This window comes from Phyllostomus discolor, chromosome 13, assembly GCF_004126475.2.
Source record: "Phyllostomus discolor isolate MPI-MPIP mPhyDis1 chromosome 13, mPhyDis1.pri.v3, whole genome shotgun sequence".
Lineage (NCBI taxonomy): Eukaryota > Metazoa > Chordata > Mammalia > Chiroptera > Phyllostomidae > Phyllostomus > Phyllostomus discolor.
In genome coordinates, this window is record NC_040915.2 from 5,840,536 (window position 1) to 5,860,264 (window position 19,729).

The following is a 19,729-nucleotide window of genomic DNA, read 5'->3' on the forward strand; positions in this document are numbered from 1 at the left end:
CTTAAGTCTCCCACCCACGTTTCCCTCGCTGTCCCGTCACAGCAGCTACACAGCGATACATTAACACTGGTTCATTCTTTTTTAAAGTGAATCGAATTGTATCAAAATAAAATAAACATTTACCACTTGCAAAAGGTTTTATGAATAAAATTTAAAGGTCAAAATCACTTTCATGCTTTTTAGTTTTATAAAACCAACCTTATCCCTTAAGCTGTCAATTTTAAACCATTCCAAAAGTTTGATCCCAACATCCAAAGGGCTTGGAAGAAATGTCCTATAAGTTAATAGAAAATCTTCTATGTAAGTTGGGTCCACAATGGAATGCTCTTCTATTAAATGCATGATGAGACGCTCAGGCGTGGCCTAAAAATCCAAGCATAGAAAAGATGAGAAAATAAACAAATAGCTCAAAACCCAAAGAACTCCTATTAATCACTTTTCTTTGTAGCCACTCTATTAGACAAGTCCTCAAAGAGCTTCGCCTTTAAAATACTCGCACTGGAGTTCGACAGTCTCCACAGGTTGTAATGCCTCAGCACGCAGAGGGTGAGAGAGAGACAAGGCAGGGGAATAAAGGTTCGCTTGGCTGTATGTTTTTATTGGCATTTCCTCACAGCAGGGCTTCTGACATTCACTGACTGACCCCCGGCGTGGACTGTCCTTTCCAATTCTACTGCAAGGGAAAGTGCGATGCTGACTGTCTCAGGGAAAGGAAGGAAAGGTGAGAGTTAAAGAAAAACAACAACAAACCTCCCTCCAAATTTAATCATATTCCAGATTTTCTTCTGCCTGCCTCTGACTAGAGAAACAACACACCCGTTCAGCAGAGCATGCTTTACTGTTACTTCCCAGAATAGAAGTTTCCTCTTCTATGGCTTCTCCATGCTAGCTCACCATCTTTAGAGGAACCAGAAGTCCTAAAGAGTTTTTACATTAATTCAGAGTTTTAACTGCTTGCCTGCCTTCAAGTTTATAAAAAGAAATATAAACAACATTTACCTACTGCTCATCTCTGAGGTTCAAAATCAATGTTAAAACTTATTACCTTTGCAAGCCTTTTCAAAAGTGGGTACACCGAACAAATACAGAAATAAATAAGATGTTAAGCCAAGTATAAAAACCAACTGCTACCCGCTACCTCAAATTTCAATTTGCTTCATTCATCCAAACAATTCATGGCTCAGAAGAGCTGTATAGAAAACATACACTAATACTAACAATGTGCGTATCTAAGAATTCACTTTTTAAAAAAGGCAGGTACCCACTGCCAACAATGTATATAAAGCATTCCTCTAGCAGGGAGTCACAAGTAAGGCTCTTCATGGAACCTATTCGATATATATAGGACCAGGCACCACACGCTCTTCCTGGTCTTCTCCACCCTCCAAACACTCTGGAAGTACCAAACTGGGTTTATCAGTTAGTCTTTTAGACCAATCACAATTTGAAGTCACTTAAATCTGGTTCTCAGGTCATGTGTGGCAAAGTCGTGGGTGGAAATGATCAACATGTTAAAGAAAGGCCATTATTCCAATTGGCTAAATCAGCAATTTTCAACCAGCATACTTGAATGGTTTTTAAAACACGCAATACCTGACTATTTAGTCAGGGGCACTGACCTCTTTGCCCTCAGATTGTCAAATTAAAAAAATGACAACAGCCAACACAACAACAGCCATCCAGTGTGAATAAACTGAAATTATACCTATTTTTTGTCAGATCAGCAAAAAACTATATATATTTTTTGGTGTGCCACAGAATTCTAATTAGTTTATGTGTGCCATGAGATGAAAAAAGTTGAAAATCGCTGGGCTAAATCACTGTGGCAGGACACCCATGGAGATGTGAAGATAAGCCCCAGAGTCACTCGAAGGCCCATCAATGGGGTGCACATTAGCATCCACTAAGAGGGGGTGCTGGGGCCAGGGGGTGCAGAGTTCGCAGGGGAAGGGCATAGCTGCATGCAGAGACTGGCTACAATGAGCAAATAAGTAACTACACAGAGCATAAAAAGAGCCACTGTCTGGGAAGATATTTATAAATATGGAAAGGAAAGCCTTGAAAAAAATGTGGTATAGTAATGAAATTGGCAGTATCAGTACGAACTCAACGATAGTTAGATAGATGGCTAGATGTTTGAAAGCTACAGATGTGTGTGCATTTACAGTTAATACATTTCCTAGCTGTCTGAGGAGAGGCTCCAGAAATCCACTAAGCACTCTGTATCTTCACCAATGTTTCATTATGCCTTTATGGGGGGTCCTGTTGTTTTCTGTTGTGTTTCAGAAATACTGTTATCTTCGACGAAATTAACTCCCATTATCAATGGATCGTTAAAAGAATTTAAGAAGAAAAATTTTGACCAGTATATCCTAAAATAACTTTCTATCCATACTGGTATTAAACAGCAATGCCACTCTTCTTCATTAAAATGTGTAAAAACCAGCTCAGGAAAAGGCAGAAAGAACCCAGATAGTCATTTAAATTACACTTCAAAGTCATTGAAGCACCTTGTACCACTCAAAAACTGGTTTGAAGCCCTCTGGTCAAGATGAAAGCCTCACCCCATCAGTGACGAGAGTTACAGTAAGTAAAACACCCACCTTGATGACAATGTGTCCTTTCCTGGTTCCGCTGCGGTCCAGTTCGCGGTGCTCGTGCACCATAACAATTTCTCCCTCTTCCTCAACTTTATGGGTATTTTTTTCCACATGATTTAAAATTCTCCAGTAGTCCTGCTGAGCGATGCAGACGAACTGCCCGAGAACGACATGGGGACAACCAATGAATCTATAGTACATGAACACATCACTGCGCACTAAGGCAGAGCACAGAGGTAAGAAAGCCAAGGGCATCAGTTCTCTTTTGTTCAATCCCTTTGATCCGTAACAAAAATCAAGATGAAATAAATAATTCATGCACAGAGAGACGAAGAAGTTTTTGAATCTGAATTGTGCTCTAAAAGGAGAAGTGAAAAACCACTCTCAAAACTGACTCTATGCAAAGAAAACAGAAGGCGGGAGTTAGAAACCACTCACAAGTTCCTACTCCTTTCCTTCATTTTCACAAAGGAAAAAGGAGTCAGCTGGCTAGTATCAGAGAGGAAATTTCACAAGCCAACATTCATTTGTTACATGCTCTTTTAAAAGTTCACAGTTTGTTCAGTTTCACAAACGTGTAAGATACAAAATCTAATTTCCTTTATTAACCCTGAGCTTTTGAAACCTGCAATTCTCAAAGACATTTTACTTTAAAGGAAGGAAAAACAGGCCCAGCCATTTTAAGTCAACAAACGAGAGTGCCCGACCAAAGAGATCGGCTTACCTGACAATCATCCACTTTGGTCCTCACCACTCCATTCATGTACTGCTTATCCAGAGTGGGAGTAATTCCAAAACTATTGCCCATAAAGAGATTTTCGACTTTTCCATCTGAATGGCTGATTTCTACAGTGCCATTTAAAATAACATACCATGAGTCAAGCTATAGAGAAAAAGACAGGTTTTAAGAATCATTTTTTAAAAAATGGTAGTTATATGTTAACTTTGAAAATAATAAATCAATATATAGAACTTGTATAATTAAAATAAAGAGATACTCTCATTATACCACTAAATACTGTCAGTAACACCTACTGCCCATCTATGCAAACCACTGAAGCCTAATTTACTCTTTCCTCTTTTAGTCACCAGGTGAGTTCTGAGACTTCCATAACTGACCAAATAATGTAATGGTTAAGACCACAAGGTCTTGGAATCTGAGTCCAGACCCTGACACTGACTAGCTGAGTGACCTTAAGCAAGGTATTTAACCTCTCTGGGCCTGTTTCGCTGTTGCTAAAATGGGCAAAACAGTACCTATCACAGAACTTTTGTATTCATTGAAGTTTTACAAATTAATTGCTTGGAACAATGCCTGGTACACGGCAAGCACCCAAAAGTGGTGGGGGGGGGGGGTTGCGGGGGGAGAAGATAGCTAGCGATTAACAGAAAGACGAATAAAAGACTAAATTTTAAGACATATCTAATAGGACAGTGTTCAAAGTTTTTCCTAATGTTAAAAAAACACTGCCTTCATTTCTATTAGCAGCATTTAATGTTTGAAGGAGAGATTCTAAAGGTCTACTCTACCAATGAAAGACCACTTTTTCTCATTCAGTATCTAAACTTTTAACAGTGTTAATGTGACTTAAGGGAAATTTGAATGATTAGTTCTGAAGGAGAATCACTGGTGGTAATACTTTTTCAAAAGTGTGTTTTTTTCCCTATTCTCTACTTTGAATATAAACTATATTCATGTGGATTACATAAACTGAGGACAAGGACTGTGCCTGGCTCTCCCACCATGATATACTCCCTGTGTCTAAATTAGCACCTGGCACAAAGTAGGCATGTAACAAATTTTTGCCGACAGAACTGTAGAAAATTAATAGAATATAAAAATTTGTAAAAATAGAATACAAAAATTTGTGAAAAATAGAAAATAAAGCTGTTTACACAGTACTTAAAAGTTTACCTCTCTCATGTTTGTATTATTTTATATTATTGAAATACTAAGACTATCCTGCCTTTTAAAAGCATAATTACCATACTCATGTGTTCATCAGAGTTTTTTAGCATATCCTGTGTGCCAGATGTGCTCAAGGGTAAGGGGAGAAAGCATGTAAACAAAGGTCAAGATAACACCTGCTTTCAGAGAATTTCCATCAAACTTTAAAATGACTTGAATACTTCCATAATAATATATGTCATCGCTGTATAATTTAGTTAACCACTGCTTATAATTAAGATAACTTTTGTTGTTTCCAATTTTGGCATAAGTCTTTGAGTTTTATATTATGTCCAAGGAAAGACACTCAATAAAGGAAATAACAGGTTAGAAACTATTGATACTTTGATGTCCATGTTAAAAATTTCTAAATGACTTTCCAGAGATACTACTGGCAGTATATAATGTTCACTGACTAACTTAATTTTTATTAGTTTGATAAGAAAATTAGTAAAGTACTTCCTAACAGCAATACCTTTCAATTTCGCTGCCTTCGCCCTCTACCAACCCACAAGCCGCCACTGAGCCTTTCTGAACGTGGAATCACCACAGAAATGCCTCAGCCGACAGGCCACCAGGAGGCACCGGTATCAACACAGCTCCTTCAGTCTTTTTTGTTTTTACAAGTATAATATACAGTAGGGTGAGGAGACCTGAGTATATACCTGATAAACATTTTAAACAATAATGATGATATAAACAGGTAGAATTATTAAGAATTTTTAAAAAGTCTTACAACTTAATTTGAGAAGTGAAAACAAATGTGGTTCGATGAAGATTATCTATCAAACATTTATTCTCTGAAAGATCCACTGCTAGGAAATCAAAATTAAGACAAAGTACAGAGACCAAAACCAAAAGTAATAACGTATCTCAAGAAATTATAACTATCCCAAACTCGGCATTCATTAAGAAAAATTGTATAAATTTTAAATTAGGACTTATACAAGTTTATGGAAGTGAACTTGTCTAAAAATTGCCTCCCCTACTACACAATGTGTAACATCTACTTGCTAACTCACCTCTTGTCCGTCTTCGAGAATCACGGCTCCAGCCTGTTCCACCACTTCAAAAATCATCACTGAGCAGAGCTCTCTCCTCACACTCATGGTCATGTTTGCAAAAGCAGGGAGCTGGTGCATGAACTCCAGTAACTGTTCTATTGAAACACAGAAATTGTAGTACGGAGACCATCAAGGACTACACTTTAAAGATATCATAAAATCTAGAATTCAATGCCTAATGTCCCCATCAACTTAGGAATTTATGCTGCTAAAGTAGAGAAACCAAGGCACAAGACAACCGCTGATTAAACAAAATCAAAATCAAAATCTGGTTTGGTTACCAGATGTACTCCGGCGCACATGAAAACACAGGCACACTGGAAGACACTGGAACGCACAACCGCCAGACTGAGTCAGGAAAACACACGGAGTTAGATGAGGCTGGAGAGTTTGTCTAATTTTCCTAGTCTGAGATGCCACTCCACGCTGATTAGTACAGTGATGCCCTCTGATCTAACAGATTAGTGAAAAAGCTTCTTGTCCGGTTCTTATTGGGCCAGAGTTTTTAAGAAAAAAATGTTATTGATACATGGCAGTGATTAATTAGAGATAACAAATATGAATTCTAGTTCAAGATCTGTCACAGCAACACAAGGTAATTCTCTTTAATTTACCCAACAAATGTTGATGAGTGCCTGCCTTAGGCCATTTCTGGTACAAATACTACAGGAGCAATTAAGATAAATATAAGGGAGGGGCACATATATGCAGTCAGCTAAGGGCTGAGACAAAAACAACTGTAAAGTGCTATCCACCTGCAGACAATTGGGCATTAGCTATATTTCAATTTTTTAAAAGCTTTATGAAAACAGCATAGGATATAATGCTTTATCATAAAAAAAATGCACTTTCAGTTTCTGTCCGGATACTGTTCACAGGAATCTAAACTGCAGACTACTTCACTCTCTGTCATTAGAGTAACCAACAATGTTCAGATGTACTGAGCTTTACTCACACAGATCAAGACTATTAATATCGGTATTTTCTGATTTGAACAGCAATGTGACTATTACAACAGGGAAATCTAAGACAAAATCTTAAATGAATCATAACAATATATAACGACATTAAGTAATCTCTGCCTTTAAGGACAACATCACCATCTTTAGTATTATACAACCACCTTAAGTATAGTAACTACTTCCGTAAGAAATTGCATAAAAGGAAATCCATATATTAACAAAAAATATGAATATTTTTCAAGCCAGAAGAGTAAAAATAGGATTTTGACAACATAAAACTTGTTTTGAAAAGCTAATTCATAGGCATGGGACAATGATGCACTTTTGTTTTAAATGTCTTATGTCATGAAGGGGAAAATCACTTTAATGGAATCAAAGCTTTTGTTTTATGAATTTGGGCAGCCAGGATGTGAGTGAGGGTGATCTGACTATGACGTTTGTCACCCTACTGATCACCAGGGTTGACTCAGTTGATCTGGCAGGCTGAAGAGGTGTCCCTTTCCTCTCTCACAGCTCCATGAACACGCCTCCCAAAGCTAAGCACTTGGTCAAAGACGAAAACCTTTACCAAGAGAGGAGGACTGTTCTTCAGTTAAGAGCATACAAATACCTAGGCTCCCCTGCTACACCCTCTAAACATGCTCTCAAATTGGGGCAGCCAGACTCAAAGATGGCTCTCAGCGGTTCCTCCCACTTAATATTCCCCTCCCATCTTACATGAGGGTTGCTGTGACAAACAGGACTTGGAAGAAATAATGAAGTATCACTCTTGAAGCCTGATCCTAAAAGACATTGTGTCACCTGCCTTACTCTCCCTTGGAGTGCTTGCTTTGGGTGAAGCTCACTGCCACATTTAAGCAGCCTCCGGAGAGGTCCACGTAGTGCAGACCTGACTGAGTTCTCGGGCCAAAAGCCATGTAAGTAGTCATGCTGGAAACAGAACCTCTGGCTCAGCCCAGCAAAGCCTTGGAGGACTGCCAACATTCTGATTACGACCTAGTGCCACTGAGCCAGGACCACTCAGCTACACTACTCCTGAATTCCAGACCCACAAAAGGTAGGAGAAAATAAACGTGTTGTTTTTAAGTCACTAAGTTTTGGGGTAATCTGTTATGCAGCAATATCTAAAAACTATAAAATTCTTATTGTACACACACACACATACACATATTTTTTTTTTTACCAATGTCATCATCAGTTTTGTCTGCAGGTTCTTTTTCAAGACATTCACGAACAAGATCTCGCCCGTGCAATGGATCTGTTCGATCAATTTCTTCATCTTCCTCCTCTTCATCTTCAGAATCAACAGGTCCCTCAGGAAGACGGGTTAAATCCACATCTCCTACCTCACTTTCCGTAGCCTACAGAAAGAAATCTCGATCAGTTATCATTTCATGTTATAAAAATTACATGCTCCACAGTGTGAATTAATCAAAACTATCCCTCAATACTAAATATTATACAGAATTAGGCAATACTGTATGTTGTGTCAAAAACAAAATGATACTTATTTATATAAGGTTTCTCTTTGCCTAAAATACAGTTTCATCACTCCACAGTGTGACACTTTGGTGGTAAATCTGATGTGGGGACAATGGTTAGGAGACTCAAACATCACTCTGTTTTAATACCTGTTTTCCAAAAAACACTTGTATTTCCGAAAAGTACATTCCCTAAAACATGAAGTGCATGAAAGATACATTTTACCAACAATCATTTTACAAAGTACTTATTAGTCTCCCCTGGGTGTTGTAAATAAAATATCATTCCTTTATCACTGAGGTTTACAGTCTAGCAGGGCACACCACCATGTAAATTAAGAACAGAAGTATAACACAAGTAAAGAGTAGTACTGAGAAGTGCTAAAACAGACCAATTGTGAATGACTGAACAAATACTGGTAATTTCCCAATAACTTTCTTGAATCTAACATTGTATCAAGAAGAGCAGAGATTATTCTAACTAGTCTTTAATGTAAACTTATGTTTACAACTTCAACACTGGAAATATTAGTCTCATATACTTGTAAAGGAACTAAGGCTTTAAAATAACTATACAAATAAAAGAAAAATTTACCCTTTGCGACAGTATGGATGGACCTAGAGAACATTATGGTAAGTGAAATAAGCCAGTCAGAGAAAGACAACTACCATATGATTTCATTATACGTGGAATCTAATGAACAAACTGAACTAACAAGGAAAATGGGGACAGACTCATAGAGAGCAGGCTGACAGCTAGTGACGGGGGGAGGTTAGGGAGTGGAGGGACTGAGCAAAAAGGAAAAAGGACTCATGGACATGGACGACAGTGTGGTGACTGCTGGGCGAAGTTGGGTGTAAGGGGACCAAATGGTAATGGAAAAATACAATAAAGATTAAAGAACTGTAAATATAAATACAGGGTTGGCCAAAACGTTCGTTTAGTTTCTCCAATAAAATAGAAGACATTTTTACCAATAACTTTATTGATTTGGATATTTTGAGTATGTTGGCTATCTCCCACACAGTATAACGTTGACTGTTCTCAATTAATGTCTTGATTTGATTGCTATCAATTTCAACTGGTCTACCCGACCTTGGAGCATCGTCCAGTGAAAAATCTCTAGCACAGAACTTTACAAACTACTTTTGACACATTCAATCAGTCATAGCACCTTCTCCATACAATGCAAAAATCTTTTTTTTGCATCTCAGTTGTGTTTTTACCTTTCTTGAAATGATAAAGCATAATATGTCAAAATGTTGCATATCTTCTTCCATCTTCAATACTAAAATGACTACACAAAAATTCACCAATTTTGGTTAAGTTTTTTTTAAATGCATGCTGATATGACAGCTGTCATAATGCAATCTAACAAAATTGTAACTAAGTGCTACTAGGGCCATCATACAGAAAAAAACAAAAGAACTTTGTCAGTATAATTCATTGAAAATACTGAAGATATCTTTTAGGAAATAAAATTTGTCTTGAAGTGGATTAGTTGGCAATATTTCTAAATATTATACTCATTTGATATATATTAAAAAGCATGAATACCGGCAGCAGTCATGGAAAAAAAGAAACTGAACACTATCTTCAAATATTTCAGTCTCATCTCCTATACTGAATATTTACTAGTTTTGTCTGCCCAGAAGAGGATATTGCTTCTTTTAAGGAATTCCTGTTCTCCAACTTAACCCAGAGATTACAGTGGGGGGCAGTGCCCTGCCCCTGGCTATGTAAACTAAAATAGAAAGGCCTCTTCTCTGGATTTTTATAACTGAAGTTGAGGGGCAGAGTGTCCTTTTTCCTCTGGTCCCCGAATCTGAAGAATGTGATGCAGAGCAGCCTATAGCCACATGGGAAAGGCTTTCTGTGGTGGGAGAAAATGGAACTAATAGGCAGAGAGAGGGGCAGGGGAACTGGAAGTACACTGAAAGAGGCAGACACAGGAAGACAGAGACAGACAGAAAAGACACAGATCAACAAAGCAATAGAAATAGAGCACGCAGGACAAAGACAGAAAGGGCATTAGCACAAAGGGCGTCTGTGACAGAAAGTATCACAGGAGACAGGCGGAGCAGGCAAGCCGCGCAGGGGGCCCAAGGACAAGAGACAGACCACAGACACCTGCAAGCATCCAGGCTCCCTGAGACCAGAACTGCCTCTGCTTTCTCTGTGGGTCAATAAATTACCCTTTCTGGCTGTTGTTAATTCAAGTTAAGACTGATACCCACAAAAGAGACCCACTAATTTGTTTTCTAAGATCCTATTTTATACTTCCTTTGGATTTCTGCACAGCTTTAAGTAACAGAATGAATACCGAACTTAAGATCTGTTAAGATTGGACAACATAGGATAATATAGGAGCAACCCTACCTCATGACTAGTATGCTCTCCTAAGTTATTTTTTGGCTATGAAACTTCAGAGTTTTAATGGAGGGTATTTCTGAGTAATATATCTTCAGAATTACAAACCTGCTAGTAGATTATAATCCTTTTACAAAGACAGTAGTTTTAATTTAAACATGTATACATGCTAAAATGACGTCTCCAAAAACCTAACTTACAAACAGTGATTGTGAATCCAAAGAACTAGTGTTAGAAAAAACCCACTACAGCAATATTTTCTACACAATTTAATTTTTTAAAATATAGAAGCTCATCCCTGCAATAGCCTTTTTCTAGTTTATAAATTCTTGAGGACAATCTACCATGTAAATTTGGGTTCTTAAACCACCCTGCCCTCAACTCAGTCTTGGGTTTCCATCCCCCGACCCTGACTATTTCAACCTAGTCTCACTTCTCACCTTTTAGATTAAGCTGAATAAAAAGATGATGGCCCTGGCTGGTATAGCTCAGTGGATTGAGCACCGGCCTGTGAATCAAAGGGTCACAGGTTCGATTCCCAGTCAGGGCACATGCCTGGGTATGGGCCAGGTCCCTGACTGGGGGCATGTGAGAGGCAACCACACACTGATGTTTCTCTCCCTTTCTCTCTCTCTTCCCCTCTCTCTAAAAATAAATAAATAAAAAGTGATGGCTCATAACAAAAAGACAAGAGCAATCCAGTCACCTGGACACCAGGGAAGGCTTATCGTCACCTACCTGGGAAGTGAAGACAGTTAAGGAAACAGCGCTTTAGAAGTCAACAGGGAGGTACTGGGAGAAGGCTGCTAAAAGAACTCTCTTAGGAAATGTTGTAGGCCATGAGCAAAGATTTTAATCTATCCTTACAACTGTCTTCTCTTACCCGTATTTTTTCAAAGTAGGATACCAAGAAAAAAAAGCTGAATACAATTAGTTATGAGGACATACCAAACTGTTCAAATGTTAAGAGTGTAACAAAACAAAGATGGTGCCAAAAAAGATTTAATAATAATAATAATTTTTTAAAAAATGGTTGCCAAAAACATGCCAGGAAATTTTAAAAAGTTGGTAATTTAAAAAAAATTACATAGAGTTATGTAGCTAGAGTCCACAGTCTGATTCTCTGGCTAAATGAAGGCAAGCCAGGTCTTCAGGTAAAGGCAGATATGATGGCCACCAGGAATGGTGCTCACTGAGCGATGCTTCTGAGAATGCAGTTCCTGGGCAGAAAGTTTAATTCTCTAGTAGCTAGATAAGAATTTTTAAAAATGCACCCACAATGTCCAGCATACAATAAAAACTCACTAGATACTTGAAGAAGCAGGGAAATGTGATCTATAACCAGTAGAAAAATCAATCAATAAACACAGGCCCAGGAATGATAGAGATGATGGAATTAGGAGAACTTCTAACATTTATTATTAAGAAGTTCAAGGATTTAAAAGAAAATACAAACATAATTAGGGAAAAATGAGACATCTCAAAGTTATGCACACTGTATGAAGTGTGAATTTGAAGAAGGGCAATCAAAAATAGCAAAAAGGAAGCAGACAGGGGGAAAAAAGCCAAAAAGAAAATTCAACAGAGCCTCAGAGATGCATATGATAATATCACAAATTGTTACAAGAAAGGTAGGTCAAAGGTATGTATGCCATACTCATTAAGGCAGGCAACACACAAGATGAGAGCCCTGGGCTTTCAACTACTTTATCCTGGCACATGGTATACAGCAGACCATCAAGGAGATTATACTAATGAAGAAAGTAAAAAAAAAAAGTATACTGGTGAAAGGAATAATAAAACAAATATTAAACTTCTTGTGTTTTCCCTTTCCTACAGTATGAACATATATGAGTAATATATGAATGCATATGAAATAAATGTAATTTGGTGAGGTAGATGGTAAGAGAGATTTTCTGATGACTTGGCAGTCCCCAACTAAACCAACAGAGCATTTCCTTTTGTTGTTTGCATCCAGATAAACATGAAGCTACAATAAGGGGAACTACAGGTTAGAAAAAAAAAGTTACACAAACAGAAATCACATTTTCTAATTTACAGCACATATTAAGCCAGAATCTTGGGCTTTCAGCATTTCTATCTTCTGCACTGCTATTTTCAGTATTTCACTCAAACTTTTTCATGGACCACCTCATCCTCATGTTTCTTCTTTGTCTTTCTGGTCAGGGTAGGAATTCTGTGAAATGAATCCTTCACAATAGGCTCGACCATTCCAAAATTTCTACAACAGGACAGGCAGGCGAAATAAAGCCTCCTTTGCCCAGGATAACCAAGCTTTAGTTAGTAGTGAGTCTTGAAAACAATATTGGTTTCTGCCTACAAATGCAATTCAACTAAAACAAACAAACAAAAAAGCCTAGATTACTTCCTAAGAGCCAAAACTGTTCTCAACTCAGCATGGGATACACAAGAAACAAAATTCTGCCCTCTACAAATATACTATGATAAAAAATGTCAAGTGTATATGCAACGTGACTGTACCAAACAACAGAATGGAAAGAGACATGACACACAGGAAAACTGCTGTGGGGTTCCCAGATGTGTGAGAGAGAGTCAAGATGTCATCTAAGCCAGCAGTCCTCAATGTTTTTGGCACCAGGGACCGATTCTGTGGAAGACAATTTTTCCTCATACCAGGGTATGGGGTCGGGGAGACAGGAGGTGGAGCTCAGGCAATAATGTGAAGCCATCCATGGATGGGGGCGGGTTGGGGGCCCCTGATCTGGGTGGAGCTGCTGGCAGAGCAGTGTGACCGAAGCCTTGCTAGGAAAGGGCAAACACAGTCATGGAATAGACGTTATGTGTTAGTCATGGACCGGAATCTATAATGTGCAAGTGGAGAACACTGGAATACAAAACCAGATTTGCAGATTGTGCTGAGAAGGGAAAGACCTGGAACTGGAATACAAATTTGAAATGAAGAATGTGAATCAGGTAACTGTGAAACACTGAAGCTTTTTAAATGAAGGAGTAAAAGCCCTGTTTTTTGTATTTGAATTTATTTCAAATACAAGTTTTAAAAAAATAAAGATAATGGGTTTTAACTAGGACATGGATATTTTTAACAGAAACACTGAGGACAAGGGGAAGAAAATGTGTGGTTGGCCAAGCAAGATGAGGTGTCAAACAAACATCCCAGGGACACGTGGCACCAGAGGCTGGAAAGACAGGGCAGCAGAGCTCTAAATTAGTAGTAATGCTGTGAAGTGACACCTGAATCCATCGCTGGGATTTTCAGAAGCATGCTTACCAGCAAAAATTGTAGGTGGGGCATAAATGTGTGCCTCGGGTTATTTAAAAGCACAGTCACGTGTCACTGAAAGACAGGGGTTTGCTCTGAAAAAAGGGAGGTGATCTGGTCCTCGGGTGGTCACACAGTGCACTCACACACGCAGACCTGCAGGCGCAGCCTACCACACTCGGCCTGCATGGGACAGCCCACTGCTCCCTGGGCTCAGGCCTGCGCAGCACGTTACTGCACTGAGTATGGCAGGCAACTGTAAGATGATGCTAGATACTGTTGTTTGGGTATCTAAACTTACCTGAAAGTAGAAAAAGTACAGTAAAAATACGACGTAAGTGTGTGCGCACACACACTGAAGAGTGCTGAAGGAGGACTATGGGAGGAAACACCACTGGGGAGAGAGCAGTCCCTGGCGGGGAGTGGGGGAGGGAGGGAGGGAAAGAAGTGAAGGAACAGAAAGGGACGGCAAAGATGGAAAGAGATCTGGAAGATAATGCTCAAGAGCAGAAATAACAGAAGGGAGGGGAAGTATAGGCAGAGGGGGAAAGCGGGGGAAAGGGGAGGACAGAGGAGGAGGAACTGGACTGGGAGGAAAGACAAAGAGATATGGAGAGAAGAGAAGTGAGTTAGTGCTCCACGGTGTGAGTGCTTGTGCCTATGTGCAGGCGTGGCCTAAAGCGCACCCCTCCTCCCCAGCCCTCTCCCCTGGCTCCCCTGCCGACTCTGGGTGGGCACAGGGCGAGTAGAGAGCATGGTGGGCTTCCTCCTTAACTTAAATCACCTGGACCCACCTTTTCTTTCTATATCATAAATGTTATGTGGTGCAAGACTGTAAGTTAGTGAAAAGACAAGTGCTTCAGTTCAAGAACCCACATGTCTCAATGTCCCAGCTCTTGGACAGGACTGAAATAAATAGAAAAAGGAACCTAGAAAGAAGCACTCCTATTTTGTTTAAGCATTGTTTCAGAATACATAGAATATTTGACTCAAGAACATTTGAACATATAAATGCATACTTTTAGCTACATTTTAGGGTGATCTGATTAAAAACATATTCACACCAAAACCATTACTTGCCTTTTTTTCCCCAGACTGTGGTAACTGCTTTATTTGAAGTTTCTTTGAGAACCAAAGGCTTTTATTTTTAAACCAGAAGACACGAGAACTCCCAAGAAGGAAATGCACAGGAGTACAGCCACATGTCTGGCCATAGGGAATGGTGTAAATAGCTTTCCTGTTAAGAACTGCTGTCAGGATGACTCCTCTCTTTTCACCCCAACCCTCCAAATTAAAAACACTTGCACTCCTTTACAAGACTCTGCTTCTACAGTTACAAGCTATGACTGGGTTGGATGTCCACTTTTAAAATCTCCCAAATGCTGAGAATTTGGATAACCAGACAAAGCCCTTTAACTGCTGCCGGCCAAGGTATATAAAATGGGAACACATTCCTGTAACTAAAGATTTAACAGGTATCTCAAGAAGGCCTAAAGTCAGGAAAAGACTAAGGGTACAATACTGATTGTGAAGCTTTTTTCTTCCCTGTGTTTTAGTCCTGAGGATCTGACTGCACATATACAATTTGGTTGGTTATCCATTTTTTTTTGCTGATCTGGGTTTTTTATTGTAGTCTAGATTTTTTGCATTTTGGGGGATATATTTTATCAATCTATTATTTTTGTTCTTATTCCTTTTACCCTTTACTAATCATCCCTTTAATCTTTTCCCACAATTTTATTCAACTTTTGTTTAACCGTACACCCTATTTATATCCTCTTTAAAATTTGTTAAATTCAGAAATAATAACGTTCATTGAGAAACACATGAACATTGAGAAACACATGAACATGACAAAAGCTTAAGGACATAATAAAAAGTACCCACAAACCTACCACCAGTAGGTAAACATTGCTACCATTTGCTCCTCTTGGATTCAGATTTGCATTCCATGTATACGAATACAAAACACATGTAAGTATGAGTGCACAAATATTTACTTAAAGATTCTGATTTATTTTCCTTCTGTTTTTCTCTCTGTTGGTTTGCTTGTTTTAATCTTTATACTGAGTCTATCCTTTGGCTATTGTCCTACGCTTAACTAAAGCCTCAACCTGAAAATTCTTACCTGTTTTGGCTATTCTTAAAATATTTTTCTTACATTTTTACATATTTGACTTTGGTATTTTGATAATTTTCTCTTTAAATTCCTGAATTCCTGTTTTCATTCTAGAATTTCATTGTTTTTGCTCCTTTTATCTGTTCACACTCTCCCTAAATTCACTAAGGTTTACTTTTACTTTGTAAGTTTCACTGTGCTATCATTTAAATGTATGAGTCCACTTATAGGACACTCTGGAAAATGCAAAGCTTTAAGGGCAGAAAACACTGGTGGTTGCCAGGGGCTGGGGCTCAGGAGAAAGAAGGGACCATCTACAAAAGGGCATAAAATACTTTCTGAGGTGATGGAAATGTTCTGTCTTTATGGCTGCTATACAAAAGAGGATGAATTTTATTAGCTGTAAATTACATCTCAGTTAACATCAAACATATGTACACAAACACAATTAATGCTACAGGATGCAGAACTGATAGGATTTGATGCTGAATGTGATGGCCAAGGGAGGAGAGCCAATGGAGCCATGTCCAGGTTTCGGGGACATGAAAAGGCATCTTCTTCCCTATGTAATGGAGGTATTCCTTTGACATTCAGGACAGCTGGCAAAGATACCTGTCCACAGTTTAATCCAGTATTAAATGAAACTCTTAAAAGTTGGAATGATGTGTAGAGGGTGCTAATGAGGAAGTAAAACAAATGGAAGGCTGGAGCAGGTCAGCCACTTACAAGGCCATGGTCCTGTTGCAAAAGGCCTCCAACCATACCAGTAGGTGTACTCCAGCCCCAGCTTCAGGTGGGCAAGCTGGCAGGTGAGCATCCTGTAGATGCTAATGTAAGTGCAATGCTGCAGAATCTCCTCTATGATCTTGCCAAAGATAACCGTGTGCAGCCCTTCACTAGTTCACAGAAAAGTACAGTGACCTGGAATCTCAATCTACGTGATACCCTCTTATCCCTTTTCTCAGTCATCCAGGGTTCTGTTCCTTGCTCCAAAAAGGTGATCATATCTGGCTTAGAAATGGATATGCGAATGAGACTAGGTTATCTATAGTCTGTAGAGATGTGGTTAACACCACATCTCTGTAGAATCTCTTCTACCAAGGTCCAGACAATCCCACTTATCCTGGGAGAAATCTATAGCCACATCCCTGAACTTCATCAATGCAGGGTCACTCTTCCTCAAAGTTCTTCTCTAGAAAAAAACACAGAATCCAGAGAAGACAGGACTCTACTTTGACTTTGAGGTGTGCAATGACTGTTATTTCTTCCCTAAGATGATACTTCTGGGGAAGGGCAGAATGCATGGAGTCCAACAACTAAGCAAACACACAGTAAGTGCTCCCAGAGCCATGTATTATATTTAACTTTACTTTAAAAATATTTCCTGTTGTGTCTACTAGAAATTGGTGAACAGGGAGAATTCTTTACTCCATCTATTACAAACGTCAGGTGGGGTGATGGTGATTGCCAGAGCAAAGACTCTGTGCAGAAGACCATGCACAATCCCAACATGGGGGCTTTCTCCATCCCGCATCTGCCTACAAACCTCCCTTAACAAAGGAATGCTGGTTTTCTTAAAATATCTGAATCTGGGTAACTCGGCAGAACCACAGTCTGAAAAGTTTTCCTCAGACAATTCTATTTCAATAGATCGGTACTATACCGCAGCCACTGATGATCGCATGCGGCTGCTGGGCACTTGAACTATGGCTAGTCTGAATTGAGATGTTGCTGTCAGTTTAAATACACTGATTACTGATGACTTAGTATAAAAAAGTAACTCACTCATAATTTTACAGTACTGATTACATGTTAAAATGATACTATTTGGATCTATTGTGCTAAATAAAATATATTACTAAAATTCATTTTACCTATTGCCTTTTTTAATGTCGCTACTAGAAAATTTAATACAGCCTTTACAATACAAAAGCAACTCTGATTTTCTTGATGACTTTACTTATAGAAGACTTACACAGTCATAATAAAAACCTGCCTTGCCCTGGCTGGCATAGCTCAGTGGATTGAGCGCGGGCTGGGAACTAAAGTGTCCCAGGTTCGATTCCCAGCCAGGGTACATTCCTGGGTTGCAGGCCATACCCCCAGCAACCACACATTGATGTCTCTGTCTGTCTGTCTGTCTGTCTCTCTCTCCCCGCCCCCCACTCCCTTCCCTCCCTAAAAATGGATGAATAAAATCTTTAAAAAAAAAAAAAAGATCATTTAAAAAAACTTTAAAAAAAACCCTGCCTTTTCATAAGTTTATGTTCAACTGAACATAAATTCAGTTGTTTAATAACTAATTTTTTTACCAAGGCAAGCATTACATGGATTCTCCTGGATACAAGAAATTAAAAAGAACACTAGGTTCATACATTGTTGGACCATATGTAATCACCCTCCAAAGACAGATCATCTCTTTAATTAGGCTTGCAAATTGGACAGTAATTTGTAAATTGGACATTTTCCCAAAAACCTTATGCCTGAAATTCAGACCTTACTTAAAGACATGTGACCACCTATGGCCCAAGCGCAGGACACTCGGCAGAACACTCGACACACAACCCCCCAAGCTGTTACCTGATAGATATCAGACAAACTGCTGCTCCCAGAGTCACTGGCGATGCTACAGCCAGACTGACTGGAGGACACGTGAGTCACCTGTGGGTGAGCGCTGTCTGCAATGTGCATCTTTGTAAGATCAGCTGGAAGCTGCAGAAGAAAAACAATTTAAGATATTCTAAATATCAAACTTCACCTTTATAAGAGTTCATGACACAATGTTACCTTCTCCAACAAATTTTTGTCTTATGTGTATTACTGTGCAACTTCATTTCTAAGCTAAATTCTCTATTCTTAGGAAAACTCCTAGGAAATGATAACCGAATTAGTACTCTGATACTATTAGGCAAACCTACTGTGAAAGCCCACTTCACAGTAGTATTTTAGAATTTTCAAAAAAGACTACCATCAGTAGCAGCATTTCGGAGGAAAAGCCTGCCCCACCACCAAATCGGCCATTCCCACCAGAAAGGGAAGGGATGCTGCTATGCACCCGCGTGCACACACACCAGTGCAAAACTGTGGCCGACACCAGTAAAACGGCAGCATCTTGGATTAAAGCACAATATCCCATGACCACAGTGCAAATAAGGTAGAAACAAGTAAAAAAAAAAACCCGATAACATAGAAAATGATCATGTACTAGGAAATTATAAAACAGACCTCTTAATAGTCCACAGGTCAATGAAGCTAATGCTTGGAAGTCAGCAAATATTTAACCAGAAAATTGAAATGCTATATATTAGAACCTATGGAATAAGCTAAAGCTATAGTTAGAGGACATTTTATAGCTCTACTATGTGTATTTAAAGAGGCAGCAGAAAATCAATGTGCTCACCATAACTGTTTACAATAACCATAACCGGTTACAATTAAAAACTAATATTGATGGAGTATGTCTCAGCTCAAAGAACTTTCTCCCACTTTGTTTCTAGTGTTTAGATACAAAGGAAAAAATATCATGTAGGAAAAAAGTAGATGGAAAGGCAAAGACTGAAAATAGTTCTAAAATGTCAGACATTTGGTTGTGATGTCAGAGATTTTCTATAGACATTCTATACTCCAAGATGCCCACAGAGATAAGGTCAAGGAGAAGAAGGTCATCCATACAAGTAACACAATGAACCAAAGGCAGAAGAGCAAGTCTGCAAACTGGCTTGGAAATGATACTCGTAACATACTGAGCAATCTCTACCCTACTAGACCCTAAAAGGCAGGCATTATTATTCTCTCTAGTTTACTGATGAGAAACCAAGGCACTAGGACTGGCAACTTGCCCTAAATCTCACACTCAAGCAAGTAGTGGAGTTAAAATTCAGACTCAGATCTATCCGATTCTAGGACTCTCTACTGAACTCAA

The 19,729-nt window shown here is 38.9% G+C and overlaps 1 protein-coding gene across 3 annotated transcripts in view; it reads right to left on the reverse strand.

Moving 5' to 3' along the window:
• The window catches only part of RAPGEF6 (Rap guanine nucleotide exchange factor 6), a 206,080-nt gene that overhangs the window by 64,272 nt on the left and 122,079 nt on the right, over positions 1 to 19,729 (reverse strand). For all 3 annotated transcript variants that reach the window (XM_028527512.2, XM_036014843.1, XM_028527513.2), the window contains exons 10-12: positions 3,325 to 3,483; positions 2,604 to 2,756; positions 199 to 363 (exon numbers count right to left, since the gene is read on the reverse strand). In XM_028527512.2, coding sequence (XP_028383313.1) covers positions 199 to 363; positions 2,604 to 2,756; positions 3,325 to 3,483 — 477 coding nt within the window. The remainder of the gene's footprint in view (positions 1 to 198; positions 364 to 2,603; positions 2,757 to 3,324; positions 3,484 to 19,729) is intronic.